The 17,706-nt window shown below is 43.4% G+C and overlaps 1 protein-coding gene across 5 annotated transcripts in view; it reads left to right on the top strand.

The window, feature by feature from the left end:
- LOC116850213 (carbonic anhydrase-related protein 10) overlaps positions 1 to 17,706 on the top strand; it is a 158,586-nt gene that overhangs the window by 106,493 nt on the left and 34,387 nt on the right. For all 5 annotated transcript variants that reach the window (XM_032828224.1, XM_032828223.1, XM_032828225.1 and 2 more), the window contains one exon: positions 9,050 to 9,241. In XM_032828224.1, coding sequence (XP_032684115.1) covers positions 9,050 to 9,241 — 192 coding nt within the window. The remainder of the gene's footprint in view (positions 1 to 9,049; positions 9,242 to 17,706) is intronic.

Here is a 17,706-nt window from a genome sequence, read left to right as displayed (position 1 = left end):
GAGAGAGAGAGAGAGAGAGAGAGAGAGAGAGAGAGAGAGAGAGAGAGAAAGAGAGAGAGAGAGAAAGGGAGATCTCATTGATATTAATGATTTGAAAACGCGCTCACTCATTACGACCATTCTACATTGTTTGTGCCGAATATGTTCGATTGTTGACTATTACGTGTAATTACGTGTCATACACTATTACGCGGTATCGCAGTCACGTTGCTTTTCAACGCAAGATCGATATATAAAGAGGTGGGCCTCATATAATTACATCGTATCAGAATAAAATTATAACAATTATTATTTTAATTATTCGAAGCCGGATGCACATTATTTCGGGCGGAATGAAGTAGAAACGATATATATAACAGCGCACGGGTCGAAAAAGTAAATGTAGCTGACTTTAATGAAATTTCATAATTGCACAATGTAACTCGATTCACGTGCCGGATAAATATATGATTCTGTTTAACATTAAACGCAACAGCAATTCTCTCTCTATGCAATTCTGTCGCTTTTATTGCAGTATGCTAACTGAAATTTTGCATTCGTCGCCATTCTTACCTGGCAAAATGGCTAGCGAAAATTACACGCGAGTACGCCACTTGTAATTCTTTTATGACGCAATTTGAATAACATCGCGTATACGCGGGGTTACACACTTTCTGATTTTCATAAAAGTTTCAGTTACTGGGAGGCCCCGCGAGACGAACAGTTATGCGCCCGATAAGGTTTTTCACCGAGTGATTAAGACCGACATTTCATTAACATCGGAGCTAAGTTAAAATTAGAATGTCAGGAATGATTCATTTTGCACAAGACACCTTTCGAAAGGCAAGAATAAAATCAGGTTGGTTACCGTAGAAGTATTCCCAGAGCTGTCGCGTGATAGTAATGGATTTGGAATTCACCAGCGCGCGAGTCTGCTCCACTTTCTCGCTGTCCATTTTTCACTGGCTGAGTTCGTTGATTCGATAATAAAGCCATTAATTACCAGGGCACCAATTTAACGCTGATTTCCGCTCCATCAGTGACGATGCCTCGAAGCCCCCGGAAGCGCTAATTTTCCATTAAGAAAATATTTATTCAGTGGCCTATCGCGCTACTAGTGCGCTCGCGGCCGTCCGACAACGGCGGGTCGTGACTTTTAATAATTCTCGAGTAAAATACACTCTTGGAAAATTGACGCGAGCCTTTCAAATTATTTCGTGCAAATTTACCGACCACACGTACGTCAATATTTGTTTCGTTACATCACACGGAATATCGCGGAATTGACGGCAAACGGGTGCACGGGAGTTTTATTTCTGGTGTAATCTGAAGAATCAACTTTTCTCCGCGTGAAAATCTCGAGAAAAGTCATCTTATTCATTCGTGATTTCAATAATTAAATTTTAGATTGTTTGCGCCACTAACAGTGATTCACGAAAAATCGCTCAGAATCGTGACAATGTTTCGAAAAATTACAAGGAAATTTTATTACTGATAGAAAAGGACTAATAAAAGTATTATAACGTATTGTATGTAATGAAAAATAATATACAAGGGGAAGTTTTATGTAATAATATAGAGTAATACAATTTTTTATCGTCATTAATTTTTTATGAGGAATAGTAATATTATTCTTCCAACCATGTACGTTATTTTGAATTTTCACATCTGCATTTACAAGAGTGACTCATGCATGCGATATGAGCGTATTGAAGAATACATTGAGGAGTTGAAAGCCGTTTATAAATGCATGAATGAAAAGTCTCTGGGAACTTTCGATATAGAAGTATGAACTTTCAATGTTGCACAGAGATGAACTTGTAACGTTGCTCGTTTCACGTCTTCACTTATATTCCTAATAATTCTCTTTTCTCTTCCTCTTACGATATAACTATATTCGAATTTCACGGAGAAGATAACAAAAACTTTTGCACCGTATAATACGTGAAGAAACATAATAGGAACAAGAGATTAGAAATCACAGATATATTGCGCGAAAAACGTAGACGACCTGAACGTAATACGGGCCATATGAATTTTTCTTGGGGATGAGGTATTAAGGGATTAATTTAATATTAAAATAATTTGAGATAAGGTTCGTCCTGACGTGGAAGGTTCATTCATCGCGCGCGTACGTTGCAGCTCTAAAAAATATTCAGTGCGTGCGTTGACACATGGTCAAACATTATTATCCTCCCATTATTATTATATAAAAATTTAAATATTTGCAACCGTTTTTACTCGTTATCTTTTCGTTTGAGAATTGTTGTCTCACAAAATCGTGCATGCTTTATCGGCTATGCGATATATGTTATTTAAGGTAGATATTTCTGTTACTATTTTATATCTTGTTTTTATTCGAATATCAATAAAATAAGTCTGTCGGCCTCCTTTCTACAATTTAACACATAACCGTCAGTTGCTTAGTCACATGTTCGATACCATCTATGATATTATCACCCGTTACGGTTTGTTAAATTTTGCAGATCCATGCGCTACTTAACGTTCGTATATATCGCGATATTTCTATCTTGGCACTCGCGCGAAGCGTTACGGTCGCCTTTTTCCTCTCATGTTCAATGTGTTCCCTCCATTTTCCACGGAACATGCACCACGCGCTGGCGTGTCGCGGTCTCGGGGCGTTATTCCTCAGAAACGCGAACATGAAAAATGCTCCTGTACCGTGACAATGCCTCCTCTCGGATCGCATTCGATACGGGCTCCGGGCGGATACGAGCTGCTGCATTTCGCCCCCTTTCCATGCGAGAGACGCTGACCGAAACTCCCGCGCGGCGATATTGCCCGCGAAAGGATACAATAAATACGGCGCGATCGCGACGATAACTCTTTGTAGCAGATGCGAGCGACCCGAACAAGCTGGCGAGGAAGATATTATTGCGTTGTCCACGTCTTTTCAACGTAGATTCTTTGTCGCGTCTCGTTTTGACTTTTTGGGCTCGAGTAAATTGAACCGACCACACAAATTAATAAACATCCCATCGTCGATCGATCATAATTACAACTCAAGAATCACACTCCTCCTCTTTTCCCCTCTCCTGCCCCCGAGTAACGACTCGTGATGGAGGAGACAACAACGAAACAAGAAGTCGGATAAAAAATGATCGAAGAGAATTAGATTTCCCTCGAAAGGCGTCTTTCTACAACGACATTACGGTGTCTGTCGCATCTACGACTGCTACCGTGTCGCTCTGACACATTGTAGGACGATCTATAGACGTTTTCCTAGACGAACTAGCCACACGAACTACCTCGGAGAAAAGAGAAGGAGAGAGAGAAAGATAGAGAAACGAAGGGATGGGAACAAGGGGACGGAAGGAAGAGCTGAAGGAATAGAAGCAGAGAGAGAGAGAGAGAAAGAGAGAAACGGCTGGAGCAAGCTCTGTTCTGAGCCGAAGACGTACGTTCGACTCCAGGAGGTGCCGGGGCGCGGTTCGTTCTATTGTTTAATTTAAGTGCCAAAGTTTTAACCGGGTTAAACGGCGTATAAATTCACGAGGCTCCTGGTCTCGCACGACTTGGTCGTAGCCGGGGCTTGGCGTTGGCTATGAAACGGCCCGAGACCGCGTTTAAATAGCGCGGGACCAGGTGTGACGTCAGTGCGGTTTCCGCCGCGAAGCCCAGTTTCGTTTCACCGTGCTCCCGGACAAATCGAGAGTCCGACTCGATTCCCGCTCGCCGGTGAAGTGGCCCGGTCAGGTGAGACCGGCGGAATATCGCGTGCGTGCGTATCCCCGGGGAGAGAAAAAATGCCTCAAAAATGTATCTTGCTTTCGCTATGTTACCTTTTTATTTTGTCGTATTTTTTTTGTATCTCTCTCTGTTTGACTTAATTTTTATTTCGAATAAAAATTGCAAAATCTCGTGTGCGCGCGTGTGGTGGCTCGTGGCCGCACACGGGAAAGAGAGAGATAAATGCCCCGTGTTTACCGTCGCGTGTGATTTCTCGGCGGTTTCACGCCGCTTGTTTCAATGAAAGAGGCGAGGGCGCGGCGTCGACGCGGTTAACAGCGCGGCAAGAGGCAGAGGATACTTCAGAGAACTCTCTTTAGCGCTTTCCGCAACGGGGCGGGTTAGGAGGGTTGCCGCTGGCTGGAGGGTAGGTATAAGGTAGGTAGGCAAACAATGAAGAGTCCCGTCCGTGGCTCGTTTCAAAGCGCGGCAGAATGCATCCGAGACGGGCGCGCGGAGCTTGTGAGAACGCAGCTACCGGCGCCGTAGAAAAGATTGACTCTACGACGAGGCTGGGCGAAAGGAGCAATGGAAACGAGGATCGTAGGGTGAGAAGGGAACGACAGGGCAAACGATACCTCGGGAGCGCGTTTAAACCTTTTCACGTGCATTTCCGCGGAAGACACTTTGTGGTCCGCCCGCGCTCGGCGAAGTCGAAGAATGCGCATTTTTCTCTCTTTCTCTCTTTTCCTCCGGGGACAGGAACGGGAAGCGAACCGTGTCTGCGACTTCCGCGATGCGGTGGACAAGTAGCCCGGTTACACTGAATAACGCACTATACGGCTGAACGTCGTGACGAAATAAGCGAAGTGCGACTCGCACATAATGCTTATATCAAGCGCGCCGAGATTAAAGTCAAAGTATCAATGCTTGCATATATATTTAAACCTAGATTCTTGCTTTGGCACTTAACTCTCCGCGCACAGTCATTGCAGTCATATTTCTTGAGACATATGGTACAATCTAGGTCTTTTTGTACGGTACAATCCGGACAACTTTGAACTACTATAACTTTGTTGAAAATCAATATTTTTGGACACTTCTTTTGCAGATATAAAAAAGCCTTAGCTATAAGGCAGTGACGCGACAAAGTTGAAATCTCCAAAGAAATTTGCGCTATTTTCTGACAGTCTTTACAAAAGAACATAGTACGTAGCAGGTTAAATACAGGTTAAACACGAATATTTAAACGTGCAACATGGAATATATGTATACAAATGTATACATGTCTGACAATTATTGACACACCTGTTGTGTTGTGCAAGTAGAAACTCTGACAACAAACTGAAAACAAAACTTTTCTAGCATTTTGCAAACTACGTAAAAATTTTAATTATTAAGCAAATTATTGGTGAGTGATCACGCACAATACGGTAGATAAACTGTGATGACCACGTCTGCCTTCGTGTGTTTGCACATTTGATCAATATTTTGTTGTGGCAACTATTTATTTGGGCAAGTAATATCCTCAATGTTCTCTTCGTATATATATATTCTATGTTGAAGGTTTAAATATTTGTATTTAAAGACCAAAACTCTATAAAAATATCGAAGCATTGGTACTCTTACCTAATTGGTCCTTCTACCGGATTTCTCCGCTTGGCAATCGACATCTCTCGAAAGGGACAAGAAGCCATAAACGTCAGAGGTACTTATCGTTAACATTACATATCACGGCCGTTATCTCCATTGGAATAATTTACAGCAGTTTTCCGATGGAATTTACGTGATATTTAATGCACGAGTTGGGTGAGTTACCGTCGGGCCATTTTGTACAGTGACGTTACATGTCCGGCGCCGGTGTAATTTTATTGCAACAAGTGATCGAGTAGACTCGAGTATCGGGTCACGGTATCGGCTCTTTTACGAGCCACTTCTATCTCTAGCTCTCTCCAAAAGCGGCCGCTAACGCCGTCTCGATACCACAGTTTCTTCGCATGACCAAGCCTTGCTGGCCAGCGAGACCGGCAAATCGTCGTGTGTAGCCCTCCCCGAGCTCGCCATAATCGAAGCTGTAACGAGCGTTCTCTTACGTCACGCGGAATTGCCAATTCCCGGGGGTACCTCGGCCACGCGCCATAATTGAAGCCGCACGTTTCGATAAACTCGATCGTAGAAACTGTCGCGCACAAATCGACGTAACCGCCGTATAAACAGAGCGGGCCGTTAGTTAACTCGCGCCGTTGTTTCGTGGAAAGGGAGCGGATCGAAAGAAGCTTTGCGAATTTCCACGAGGACGAACGTGAGTCGCATGCTACGAGCAATTCTACCCGGTAGCCGCTTAATTCGTATTAATTACCGGACAATGTCGTCGCTCGGTCGCTAACCAAGCATCCCGCTACTATCGGGTAGCTCTCTCGTGGCGTTTCAATTCAATCCCGCCCGCTTTGGTTTCCGTCTCGCGATTGAGAGCTCCACGGTTGCCGATGTGCCGACCGGAAGTCTCTTTCTTCCCCAACCCGATCGTAACATTCTTTTCAGTCGCGTTGTTGTTCGATCGCGATTTTAATTAACGTGCGTAAACAGTGAAGAGTGCCAGGTGTAATGCCCGCGGAGTCGCGCGACGGCCAACTAAATCCATTTTTCATAGTTCCAAAATTCCCGTAATCACGGGATTGCAGCTCGTATGGAAAAGGGATTTAGCGAGTTTCGGCAATCTCATAAACAGTCCGCGTGGGGCCGGACCTCCTTCGCGTCGAGGCACACGAGCTGACTACCCGCGCCCTTAACTCAGCTTTCCCTCTCCTTCTCCGCGAAACTCGATTATTCTCGCGCCTTCTCGCCTCGCGGGCATTTCCACTAGTCGCGTGAAAAGAAAAGGTCGTGAATTAATCGTGAAACATCATCACTGCGCCGCGAAGTCTCCTCATATTCCCCCATCCCCCTTCTTCCTCTCCCTCACTCCGGTGCCTCGTTCGCCGACGTCGCTCATGAATTCCGCGGTTCCCGCGCAGGAACAAAACGACCGGGGCCAGCAGCGACGATTGTTCGGGCCATTCGGAGACGACCCGGCGAGAGAGGGTGAGAGACTCGAGACGGGGGCGTAAGGATGGAAGATGATCCACCCCCGGCCGAACTTTGAGTTTCGTCGAAAGAAGGGCGGCCTTTGTGCGCGCCCGAGATCGCACGGAACTACCGTGTTCTGTCGCGAATCCTCTTCCGGCCTCTCCAAGTCGCCTCCATTGATCCAAGTTCGGAGCTGGGGCCGAGGAAAAAAGGCCTGACGGGTAAAAAAGAAACGAGGGGCGGACGAATTATTCCCGGGAGCGATCAAGGGGGTGGAAATCTATCGCGAAATAATGAGTTATGCACCATTGATTCTCTCCTCCATGCGCGCGCGGGAGAGGGTAAGTCGTCGTCGTCGTCGTCTTCGTCGTCTTCGTCGTCGTCGTCGTCGTAGTAGTAGTAGTAGTCGTCGTCGACGCTCCGCCGCCGGCCGCCTGCTTGCTCGCGTTCATTTCTCTCTGTCATCGCGAAGGAGGGCCGCCGATGTCTTAATGAATTCGGGAGGAAACAGCGACGAGGAGTTTTCGGAGTGAGATTAACGACCGGCGTGGGATTGTTTAAATTTTACGGGGGACAATGCGTCGTTGTAAATTTTCGGTTTGTGATACGGAATTTACGGGCTCACGTAACTTTCAGTCTATCATACGCAAGCGGTGCCTATCAGCGTAATTAATGCAACCCTCTGTGAGATAAGTTTGATGAGCTTATACATATTTATATATATATTTGTTTTTCATAGACGCAGAGAGGATCTAAAATATCTAAATGATGAAAAATATTTATTCGCTGTGGATATCTACTTAGCGTATCTATTTAAACTCTCTTATTTATAAATTGGATAAACAATTACTTTCATGAAAAGCTGAGCTTTCAAGAAAATTTATATCTTCTTATTTGAGAGTGTATATATAAGTAAATATGAGTTATTAGTATCCCTACCGAATAATTTCTCAGATATTCTTTCTCCTCATAAATTTTTCAAGATTTCAAAATAGCATTACTTTAGTGATTGCGATTAATATCATGAAATTAATGATTTTGATACAATTTTGTGCACAATCCGCTGAGAATTAATCCGCTAAGTGTTAATTTTTCGGTGCACACCAATGCCTCATGACGATACGCAACGTAAAAAATTAGATTTCGCAATGCGTCGCGAAGCTGAAAGGGTTCCACCTTGAAAGCAGTCGCGCGCGAAAGAATCTGCCATGAAGGTTCCGGCAAGAAGGTTAGGAAGCGACGGAAAAGAGGTCAAAGGCCAAAAATCTATTGCAAAATAATAAGTTATCTCCCGACGACTTTTGCCGACGTGTCTTCCGCGGCTGGCTTCTCCCCGAGGTTACCTCATTATTTCTAACTGATGACGCCATAATTCAGGTTCCCGCGACGTACAAGAAAATGGACTTCCCGGCCTCGTCTTGCACTTTGCCGAGCTCCTATGCGACATGGCACCCGTGTCTCTGGTTTTGCTATTCCATCCAATTAAATGCCTAATCAATTATCCCGCGGGACGAGCTGCCGCCCTTTCTTGTAGACATCTTTGCAACCGCGCTCTTATACAGCTCATTACGATAAGGCATGCGAGAGCCATTGTTCGCGAATCCCGTTCTAAAATACACCAAATTAGCGTTTAAAATCCTTCGCGTTATCAGCTGAGAAGGATTTCATGGAAAGAAATAGTATGGTTGGCCCATACATAAGTTTGGTTGTGCCAACCAGATTTAACAGCGAAATACGGAATAACTAATTATGTGATTGCTGCGATCTCAGAACGATTGCTAAGTTACAGTGACAATATCTCCAACCAGAGTGTATTCATGGTAAGTATCACTTCAACCGATTTCTGGTTGCCACAACCAGATCACGTGTAACTGCATTGATATAGTAGATGTGCCAAAGAGTCATATCAGTCATACACATTACCACCACACGAAAATAACTAGTGTGAGCTGACTATGCTGTTTACATCTAAATATTTCTGATTATATGTGCACTATATCTTTTCCTTTTTATGTCTGCGAATAGAAACAAACATTTCGTTCGTTTACATTTCCTATAATCGGCTTCTCAACACTTCTGTTCAACAAAAAATCGAGAAGAGAGAGAAATATAAATTTATTAGTTCCATTATGAAAATCGAAGGTCACGAGTTGCGTGGAAAACTCGGTGTACTACATAATGGTTCTCTTCTTTTCATTTTCACTATTGAGATCAGTTAACGCGTATTATCATTCGAATGCATCTGAATAATTGCATTCCGCTCAGCAGGTGCATTATGAATACTAAAAAGCTTTCGATCGATTTCGTTTTGCAGGTTTCCGGAAATTTACACAATACCGGGCAATTTCTGGTATTTAGGGCAGACAGAGAGGCGAAGATACGAGTCAATATAACGGGTGGTCCGCTCGCTTATCACTATCAGTTCGAAGAGATATACATCCACTACGGATTGGACGATAATTATGGTTCCGAGCATCGTATCAATAACTATGCTTTTCCTGCTGAGGTGAGTTCCACGTAATATATTATACGAAAAGGATAAGGGATTCCTGAGGGATGCATGATACTATAGCCCGAGTGTATACTTCGATCTACGAGCGACGTCTCGTCACCTTTAAGAATGTTGCATAAAGCATGAAACCGTGCGCGAGGAATTTTTAGCTCGTGAAATTTCTTCGTGTATATCGAACGCGCGGAAGTCAATCTTCCCGGATCAATAAATAATGCGGAGCGAAATAACAGTTTTTTTCGGATTTCCAGTTAGTTAAACGTATCACGTATTTCACGTTACGTTCAGCGTATGGAGACTGGAGCTAGATGTTCCATATTTCGGAATTTTAAAGTTATAACCTTTCAGACAAATAATTGTTGCGACTGACTGTACAAACAAATGATGAAGGCAACTTCTTCTTTGTGTTAATACTCGCTAGTTAATCGTATATTTTGTTTTGTAATAACAAAAATATAAACATGTTGCACAACGTAGCCATCTTGCCCCGATACTGTGTTCAGGATTCTAGTAGCGCAAGGTAAGAAGGCTACATATAAAATATGTATTCTGATTAGTAATTTCTCGCGAAAGGTTTCCACAGTTCTCCTACCAGGCTTTTTATGGGTCAATTTTACCTTGCGCGTCACCCATATCCTCGATTCAATCGTTTTATGAATAAAAATTGCTTTTGTTATCTGGAACAGTATATCATACATTTGCAAGGAACTTTATTCTAGCTAGTAATACGTTGCTTAACTTTATTAATTTACAAGAGAATATTAACACAAGATTTTTCAAAAATTTGCTACAGTTTTTTTTTTTTTTTTAACTGTAATATTATTCCAATTTTAATGAAACTCGAGGAAAAAAGTAGCTATCTAAAAAAACTATTTCGCGATTTTGTCTCTTTTTCTCTCTTTATCTCCCTCTCTCTCTCTCTCTCTCTCTCATTCTTCTCAAAATAAATAATAAAAAAGCATGTGAGCAATATACCTCTGGAGGGCTATCTACTCAATTTCTCCTATTTAAAAGTGCTTGTATTTTTAATAGACGGATAGCATTTGCACAGAAAGAAATCCATTTCAGAGATCAGCTCGAGTATTAATTACAAATTAATGCACGTTTTAATTCCCGTACTGTTAACATATTCCCTTTTCCTCTAGTAGAGTCTATACATGCACGTTCGCACCAGTTACAAACCGGTCGGAAAATTCACGAGGAAATAATACGAGAAAAGTTATGTAAAGAAAATAATGATATCTCCGAGCGAATGGATAATTCTTCCAGGAGTGCGCGCCTGATGCAAAGAGAGTCGTTTTAAACGCGTATGCGCGATGTATGTGCACTGTGCCTCAGTTCCGCGTGCATATTATTAACTAATTATAGTTTATCGTGCGGAGCCATAGAGAAATGATACTTATAATCCCGTTATAACAACTGCAACTCGGATTTTCGGTTGCGCCGACCACAAACGCGATACAGACAATCATGAAATTCTAATCACGCCATTATCCTAGCAATCGCTTTACAAAGCGACAAATAATTAGGATTATCGTGTAATTTGCAGTTTGCCAATTAATTATAACCGCAACACAGTCTGACCGTGCCTGTGATGCGTGCACGGCGCACGGCTCCGTCGTAAAACTCTACATATTGGCATACGTGATTTCGTTCGCGAATGAGCTGTACGCGAAATCATTGCCGTAACGAGAACGAAGCGGAGTGGAGGAGGATGACCCGAGGGTGACGATATAATTAATTGAAATTAATTACGTGCCGGCATCGTAACGAGACAAATTAAACATTCGTTAAACGGGACATGACGGCGACCCAATTAACTGTGACCCGCTTATTTCTCTCGAAAGCAAGCGAGACCCCTTCCGCTTTATGCAATCCAATTTTCTTAAACCCACAAAATAATGGCGTGATCCGTGGCTACCGTAGCCACGATGTTTTGTGTTGCCAAATTGGAAAGAAAGAAAGAGAGGGGAAGGGAAAGGAAGAATCACGATGACGTTGGATGATTGGTTTGGATTTATAGAGAATCCGTTTCACGAGATAATCGGGACTCGGAGAGAATAAGCGCGGTGCGGATATCGTAAGGAGCGAAAATAAACGCGTGCGATATTCTCGGCAAGATAAATTGCGATGGAAAAGTTCGCAACGGGATGTTGGCGAGCGGATTCCACGCGAAACGTATTACCAAGTCCGCTAAAAAATTAAACTTCTGAAAACGCTCGCGCGGTTGATTCGGCGGAAATGTAATATCGATTAGTACGCTCGTAAATACAGGTCGAAGGGATACTTCTGCATCCTTTTTTTCTTAATGGCTAAAAAGGTCGGATTAATGAATCCGCGCAACCGGGGGTAATTATCGAGAATCGATAATCAAGAAGTCTAAGTGCATTTGTAGGATATCGGATCGATGATACGACTAACACGGATTTCTCATTTATTAAAACGCGGTGCACGTAAAATTCAATATGCCAATAATAACTAACTTCCAGCTCGCGTAAATCCGTCCTCAGATAGCGGTAACGAGTTACAAGCAGTTCAAACGATAATTCAGTTTGGATATTGCGAGTATGGTAGGCAGATAAACGGGTAGCCAAGTAGTAATTAAGTTTTTACTTCTTAACTCGCTATGTCACTCGGTGAACGACCACGGAGTTTTCTATTCACGCGTTAAGATAAAAATACGCGCATCTGGAAATTTTTATTGTTTTCGTCCTTAAATATTTTAGCTCTTAACATATATAAATATATATACGTGTATCGGACATATATATATATATATATATATATATATATATATATATATATATTCTACTAAAACTACCCGAAGTTGCCTGGGTTATCACAAAGTGTCAAAGGGATGAAATCAGAAGGAGAGAGGGTGAGGTATCTGGATTTCATATGGTAACTTATATCTTTCGTAAAGTCCTAGCTATGCAAAATTTGATCCTAGTCACTCAAAGGGTTTAAAAGTCTATAGAAAACAGATAAGCAAACATTTTATTTTATACATACAGAGGTTAGAAGTTTAACCCTTTATAGGGCACTGGTACATAAGTCATACCAGCAGCACAGAATTGGCCGAGAGAATCGGGAGTGGTTCTAAATGCTTTTCCTGAATGGTCACTGGTATAACAGTTATACCAGTTGATACTTCTTATCAAAAATTTTTTTTCAGTCTCAAAAATGATATTAAAATATCTCTAAGAACTATTTTAATGAAGTTCAAAAGAAAAAAAAACTCATTTGTCATATCCAAGAAGTGCCCTATAAAGAATTAAATATCTGCATGTAAAGATCAAAACAGTAAGAATGTCCTAAATTAGATATATATTTGGGAATTGGTACTTTTACTTCAACCCTTTAAGGTCCAAACGTCGATCCCGTTCGTGTAAATTTTTCTTTTCATAAGATAATCTTAAAAGACGCTTCTAGTGAAGTTTTGTAATCCGAATAAAATTGACCGTCGCGAGAAGTACAATTTTCCGAAAATACATAATTGTGTACATTTATGTTTTCGTGTGCGCTCTAATTACAGAATTTAATAAATCTCATAACTACGATAATAAACATAAAAGTGCTAACCTTATATCTTAAGATAACAATGCGATAAAAAATTAGGAAAATAAACTTTGCTTACTTTTTTTCTATAAAAAACTTTACACAATACTGAGCATCGATGCTCAGCTGATGCACAATACTGAGCCGACGATTCATTCCATTTTGCACATAATCGCCACGTTGATTTCTTCAGTTTCTTCACTATTTTATGAGTTAGAACAAAGAATATAGTTCTATCTAGGATGGGTCGCTATTACATATGTATTATATCGACTGAATCATTATCCTGCTGATATAAAAATTAGATAAGATCTGAAAATATTGTGTGTTGAGTTTTAAAGAGTGATGAGCTTTAAAGTTTATATATTTATTTCATCGGCCTTCTCCCTCTCTTTTTTGTCTTCGCCCCCGATACGCTCTCGATATGCCTCGATTCGAAGAGGCTACGTGAGAAAAAGGGTTGCGAACACATCGCTGATACCACAAGACACCAGGAAAAGCGCCAAATGCGACTGGCCATTATATCTTCGCGTCCTTGGTAAGTAACGGGCTTTCAATGGGGCCGTGAATCAAAGCCAGTCACCTACCATCGTACCACCGTACGTACGGTTTACCACCTCGCGTCTAGCTTACGCCGCTCTTCTATATAGAACTCCTACGAGCGCACGTGAATTAATTTGGTAGTTGCAAGAAGAACGGACTCGCTATTTTCTCCGTTGCCAAATCGATCTAGTTAGTCGACGAGGTTAGTAGTCGCGGTTTATCAAGCGAGAGAAGTGCCACTGAGATGATTCAAAATCTATCGTGCCATTTTGCATGAGGATTCGTCTAGTTGTTCACACGAAAAGCGACTTTACGTAATTCTTCTTTCACCCAATCTTAATAAAACGATCGAATAATATCTTTAAGCCTACGGATATATTTATCCGGAAAAGTAATCAAAGCGAATATTATTTCATCTAACCTGATGTCTCCCAAGTTTGATCAAAGAAAAATGGCACATTAATTGTCGGTGGGATCAAGACGTTTATTAGGGATAAAAGAGGGATGATAGCTTATCAGGTATACGCGGGGCGTATCGAATTTCGGTAACGCGGCAGATAGTTAGGGAAGTGCCAATATTAGGTATATAAATACAACACGATAATCGCGGCATGCAACGTTATAGTCAATAAAGAGAGCATAACATGTTTATTGATCATTAATTCAATACTCCCGGCGGGGAGAGCAAACACAATTACATTCGATAACGGAACACACGGCGTATTATACTACGTGCACCATAATGCTTACGCTGAGTATTCAATAGGCTTCTATGTATTCAATGACGAAAGTTACTTGCTCAATTTGGAAAGAGATGCTTTCAATGGCCGTACATTGATACAAATGACTCGAAGCTGCGAAATTGAACATGCTCTCGTCCATTTTTATCACTCGCACGATCATCAGTATTTCTCTCTTTCTCTCCTTCTCTCTCTCTCTCTTTTGATATAATCACGCGCTGCGTAAAGTGCGTAACTTGCCCTTCCTCCAAAATATGCTTAGGACTGGCAAAATTTTTGCACGTAATTAGTCAGGTTTTTGCCGCGAGGTAGTAAACATTTTTCGCCGGTGGTCCATCGGGCAGAGCTGACAGCTCGCAGTTTCGCGTTACACAAGCTCGTTACGCGATTTGCATTCAAATGTAACAAGAGCGGTGTCGTCGTCAGCAGCAGCAGCGGCAGCAGCAGCAACGGTAGCGGCGACGGCGCGTTAAAAAGCCGGGCGATTAATCAGAGCGGTGAAGGGCCGCATAGTTTCCGTAGCGTCAAAGAGACGCGAATAATTCAAGCTGCAACGCGCGGCGGCGGCGGCGGCATCTTGGTCGCGCAAACACGACGGCACCGTCGCCGCCGGATCATGGCCAGGCGTTGGCGGCGCGCATAATGAAATCTGCATTAATACGCGGCCAGAAAGCCCAAGGGAGGGAGAGACCGGCGGTCATGGACAGGACGGGGCTGAGGCCGGTTGGGTATGGTGGTTAGCTACGGTCGCGCGCGCGGCGGGGGCGTCGGTCGACGGGGTGGCTCGGTTTGAAAGCCCTAGCCTGGAGGACAAGGGGATTCCAAGAGCCACGACACTCGAGCGAGTCTGACCCATTACCAGCGTGTTTGAGGGACGAGCCGCTTTGATGCCGAAAGCCTACTCGAGAAGCGGCTGATGGAGTGCCTCGAGTGCGCACTCCTCGAATGGGCTCCGTCCCTGTCTCCGCGCCCAAACGGATGTCCACGGGAGTATATCTGCCTCCAGCCTGGCCGGCAGGCCCCTGTCGAGACCGTTCGCGAATTTATGGCCGCCGGTGCCGGGCCAAATTGGGCAAACCGCGCGCGCTGCGTATTATTGTCCGCCATCGATCACGTAAGAAACGAACAGGCGCGATCTTACTCGGCGCGGCTGTTGACGCTCCTCTTCGGCAGGGAAAGGGAGAGAAGGAGAAAGAGCGAGTCGCGAGGGGATTTATTCGGAAATGGATGCGGCAAACTGCTCCGCTGGCGCGCTTTGCGTCTCGCAAACGAGTCTTTCGTCTTTCGGAGAGATGTTAAAAGAAGGAACGAGAGAGAGAGAGAAAGAGAGAGAGGATTTTTTCTCTCGCGGTAGTTTGATACTGCAAACATCTAATTAGCAAATGACCGTTAAAGCTGAAACGTCGGTTTATGATATTATTTCTCGCGATATTGTACTTGGGCGTCACGCCTCGTCTTAATTTTGTTGTGTACCGCTTTTGTGAAAAATTTCACCGTGGATCCTTTCCTGTCGATTTTGCACGATGCGAGCTTGAAATTTAATCGATCGATTAAATTTCGGGTATTAAAGCGAAACAGAACGGTGGTGGTGCAAATGCGACGTAGGATGCCGAGGGTCCTTTTGATAGGACGGTGCTCTGACAGCCGGTATACCCGCTAATGGTCAAACAACGTGGCACGGGATTCGAGTGCTATGATTATGCCACCGGAGCGTACACAAATTGACAGGCATAATTGGTTTAATTTCTGCATGGCGTCCAGCCTGTGGAACGCGGCCGGTTCGGAATTGTCTGGGAGGACGCTAATACCTTAAAGCCGCTCTTCGCTATTGGTATAGCGCGCACTTCATCGCGCGCAAATGAAGCGTGCAAAGACAACAAAATCATATATATATATATATATATATATATATATATATATATATATATATATATATATATATCGACGCGATTCGTTATCCCGCGCTCTCAATAGTCAATCGTCGGAATAATTAATTAAGCGGAATATCCCCGGAAACGTCACCATGATTCCGAGAAATTGCACGGGATTTTCTATTTTGCGTAACGTTTAAATAAAAGCAACAAAAATGAAGCGACAATTTTATTAGCTTCGTATTACCCTATATATCGCACTCGCTGTACTTTTACATTTCATACGCGATAACGAGAGACCCTGTGAATTGCCTCTCAATGCGCGTTAATTTTCCATCGTAATCGCGAGGTTTACTACAGCAGAACTCTTTTCAGAGGAATGTTCCGGAGCGTATGAGAGCGCGAGAGTTGGAACGTATGGAATAAAGGGAAATCCCGAAATGGTAGCGCGTATATTCGCTTAATTATTCTGTGCAGAGCTTTAACCAGTCGAGAGGCCCTAGCGTGCGCGCGTTTCCGTAATTGTAGTGGTCGTTTATAGTTGAACGACCCTCGTCGCTCCGCGATTGTGTGTTGTCACGAGTGCGCCTCTCTTACTTCCGGTTTGTGTTAAAAGGTCACCGGGACCTCGAGGGCTCCCCCTCTCTCCCTATCTTCTCTCTCTCTCTCTCTCTCTCTCTCTCTCTCTCTCTCTCTCTCTCTCTCTCTCTCGCCGTTCTTTTTTTCTCGCTCTCGTAAAGCTCTCCGTCACATGGTGGTCAGTCGCACCGTGTCACTGCCGTGTATTTAAACGTTATTACAATTTTATAATAGTCGGCGTTACATATTAAGAGTAGGACCAATGCGACTACTATGATGAATAAATTAATAATCACGAGAGAGGGGTAGAAGGATGGGGGACGGGAAGCGGGGGCGGATATCGACTCGAACTCTTAATTGGATCGCGAAATGATGTAACGCGTCATAAGCGGCCGCACGCGCGCGCGAGCGCAGAGTTTCGGGCCTTATTAATTAATTTCGTGTTTATGGCGCATTGTTGTACGCGCGCAAATGATGCGACGCGTGTTATATTTTCAGTGGACCGTCCACCGCTACTACCCCCGCCGGCGCCGCCACCGCCGCCGCATGCGCGCGCGCGCACACACATCGCTACGGTGTGTACCGTTTAATAAAATTCCACATGCCGCCCGGCATCCGATAATTGATTTAATTGAAACGAAAACCGCCGATAAGCGGCAATGACTGCCGCCTATTGTTATAAGTGTTATTCCCGCATATTTCAAATGACACGGGAAATTGAAATAGCGAAGAAATGTTCTCTTTCTCTCTCTTTCTCTCTCTCTCTCTCTCTCTCTCTCTCTCTCTCTCTCTCTCTCTCTCTCTCGCGCGCGCGCGTTGACAATGTCGACGACGAGAGAATGCGGCCAATTCGAAAGCGCTGGACAAACAGAGATAGATGATAATCCCGCGGCAAGAAGGGGCTTTTTAACGTGGCTTTCCACGAGGTTACTCATTAACGATGCTAAAACGTAATTAGCAATAATTTGAAAGTATAATCCTCGCATTCAATTAGCGCTGACGCGATATAACGGGCGTGTTCGTAAAACGACGTAACGTTCGCACGGTAATGGAGTACTCGGCGGTTTTTCAAGTAAAATGACGCAAGACACATCTACATATGAATAGTAGGAACTCAGACGATTTGTATGTACGTATATATATATATATATATATATATATATATATATAT

Source organism: Odontomachus brunneus, unplaced genomic scaffold, assembly GCF_010583005.1.
Source record: "Odontomachus brunneus isolate Ranch 3 - 2012 unplaced genomic scaffold, Obru_v1 Obru_scaffold_137, whole genome shotgun sequence".
Classification (NCBI taxonomy): Eukaryota; Metazoa; Arthropoda; class Insecta; order Hymenoptera; family Formicidae; genus Odontomachus; species Odontomachus brunneus.
The sequence above is the reverse complement of the archived record's forward strand: the minus strand, read 5'-3'. Positions and strand labels throughout refer to the sequence as shown.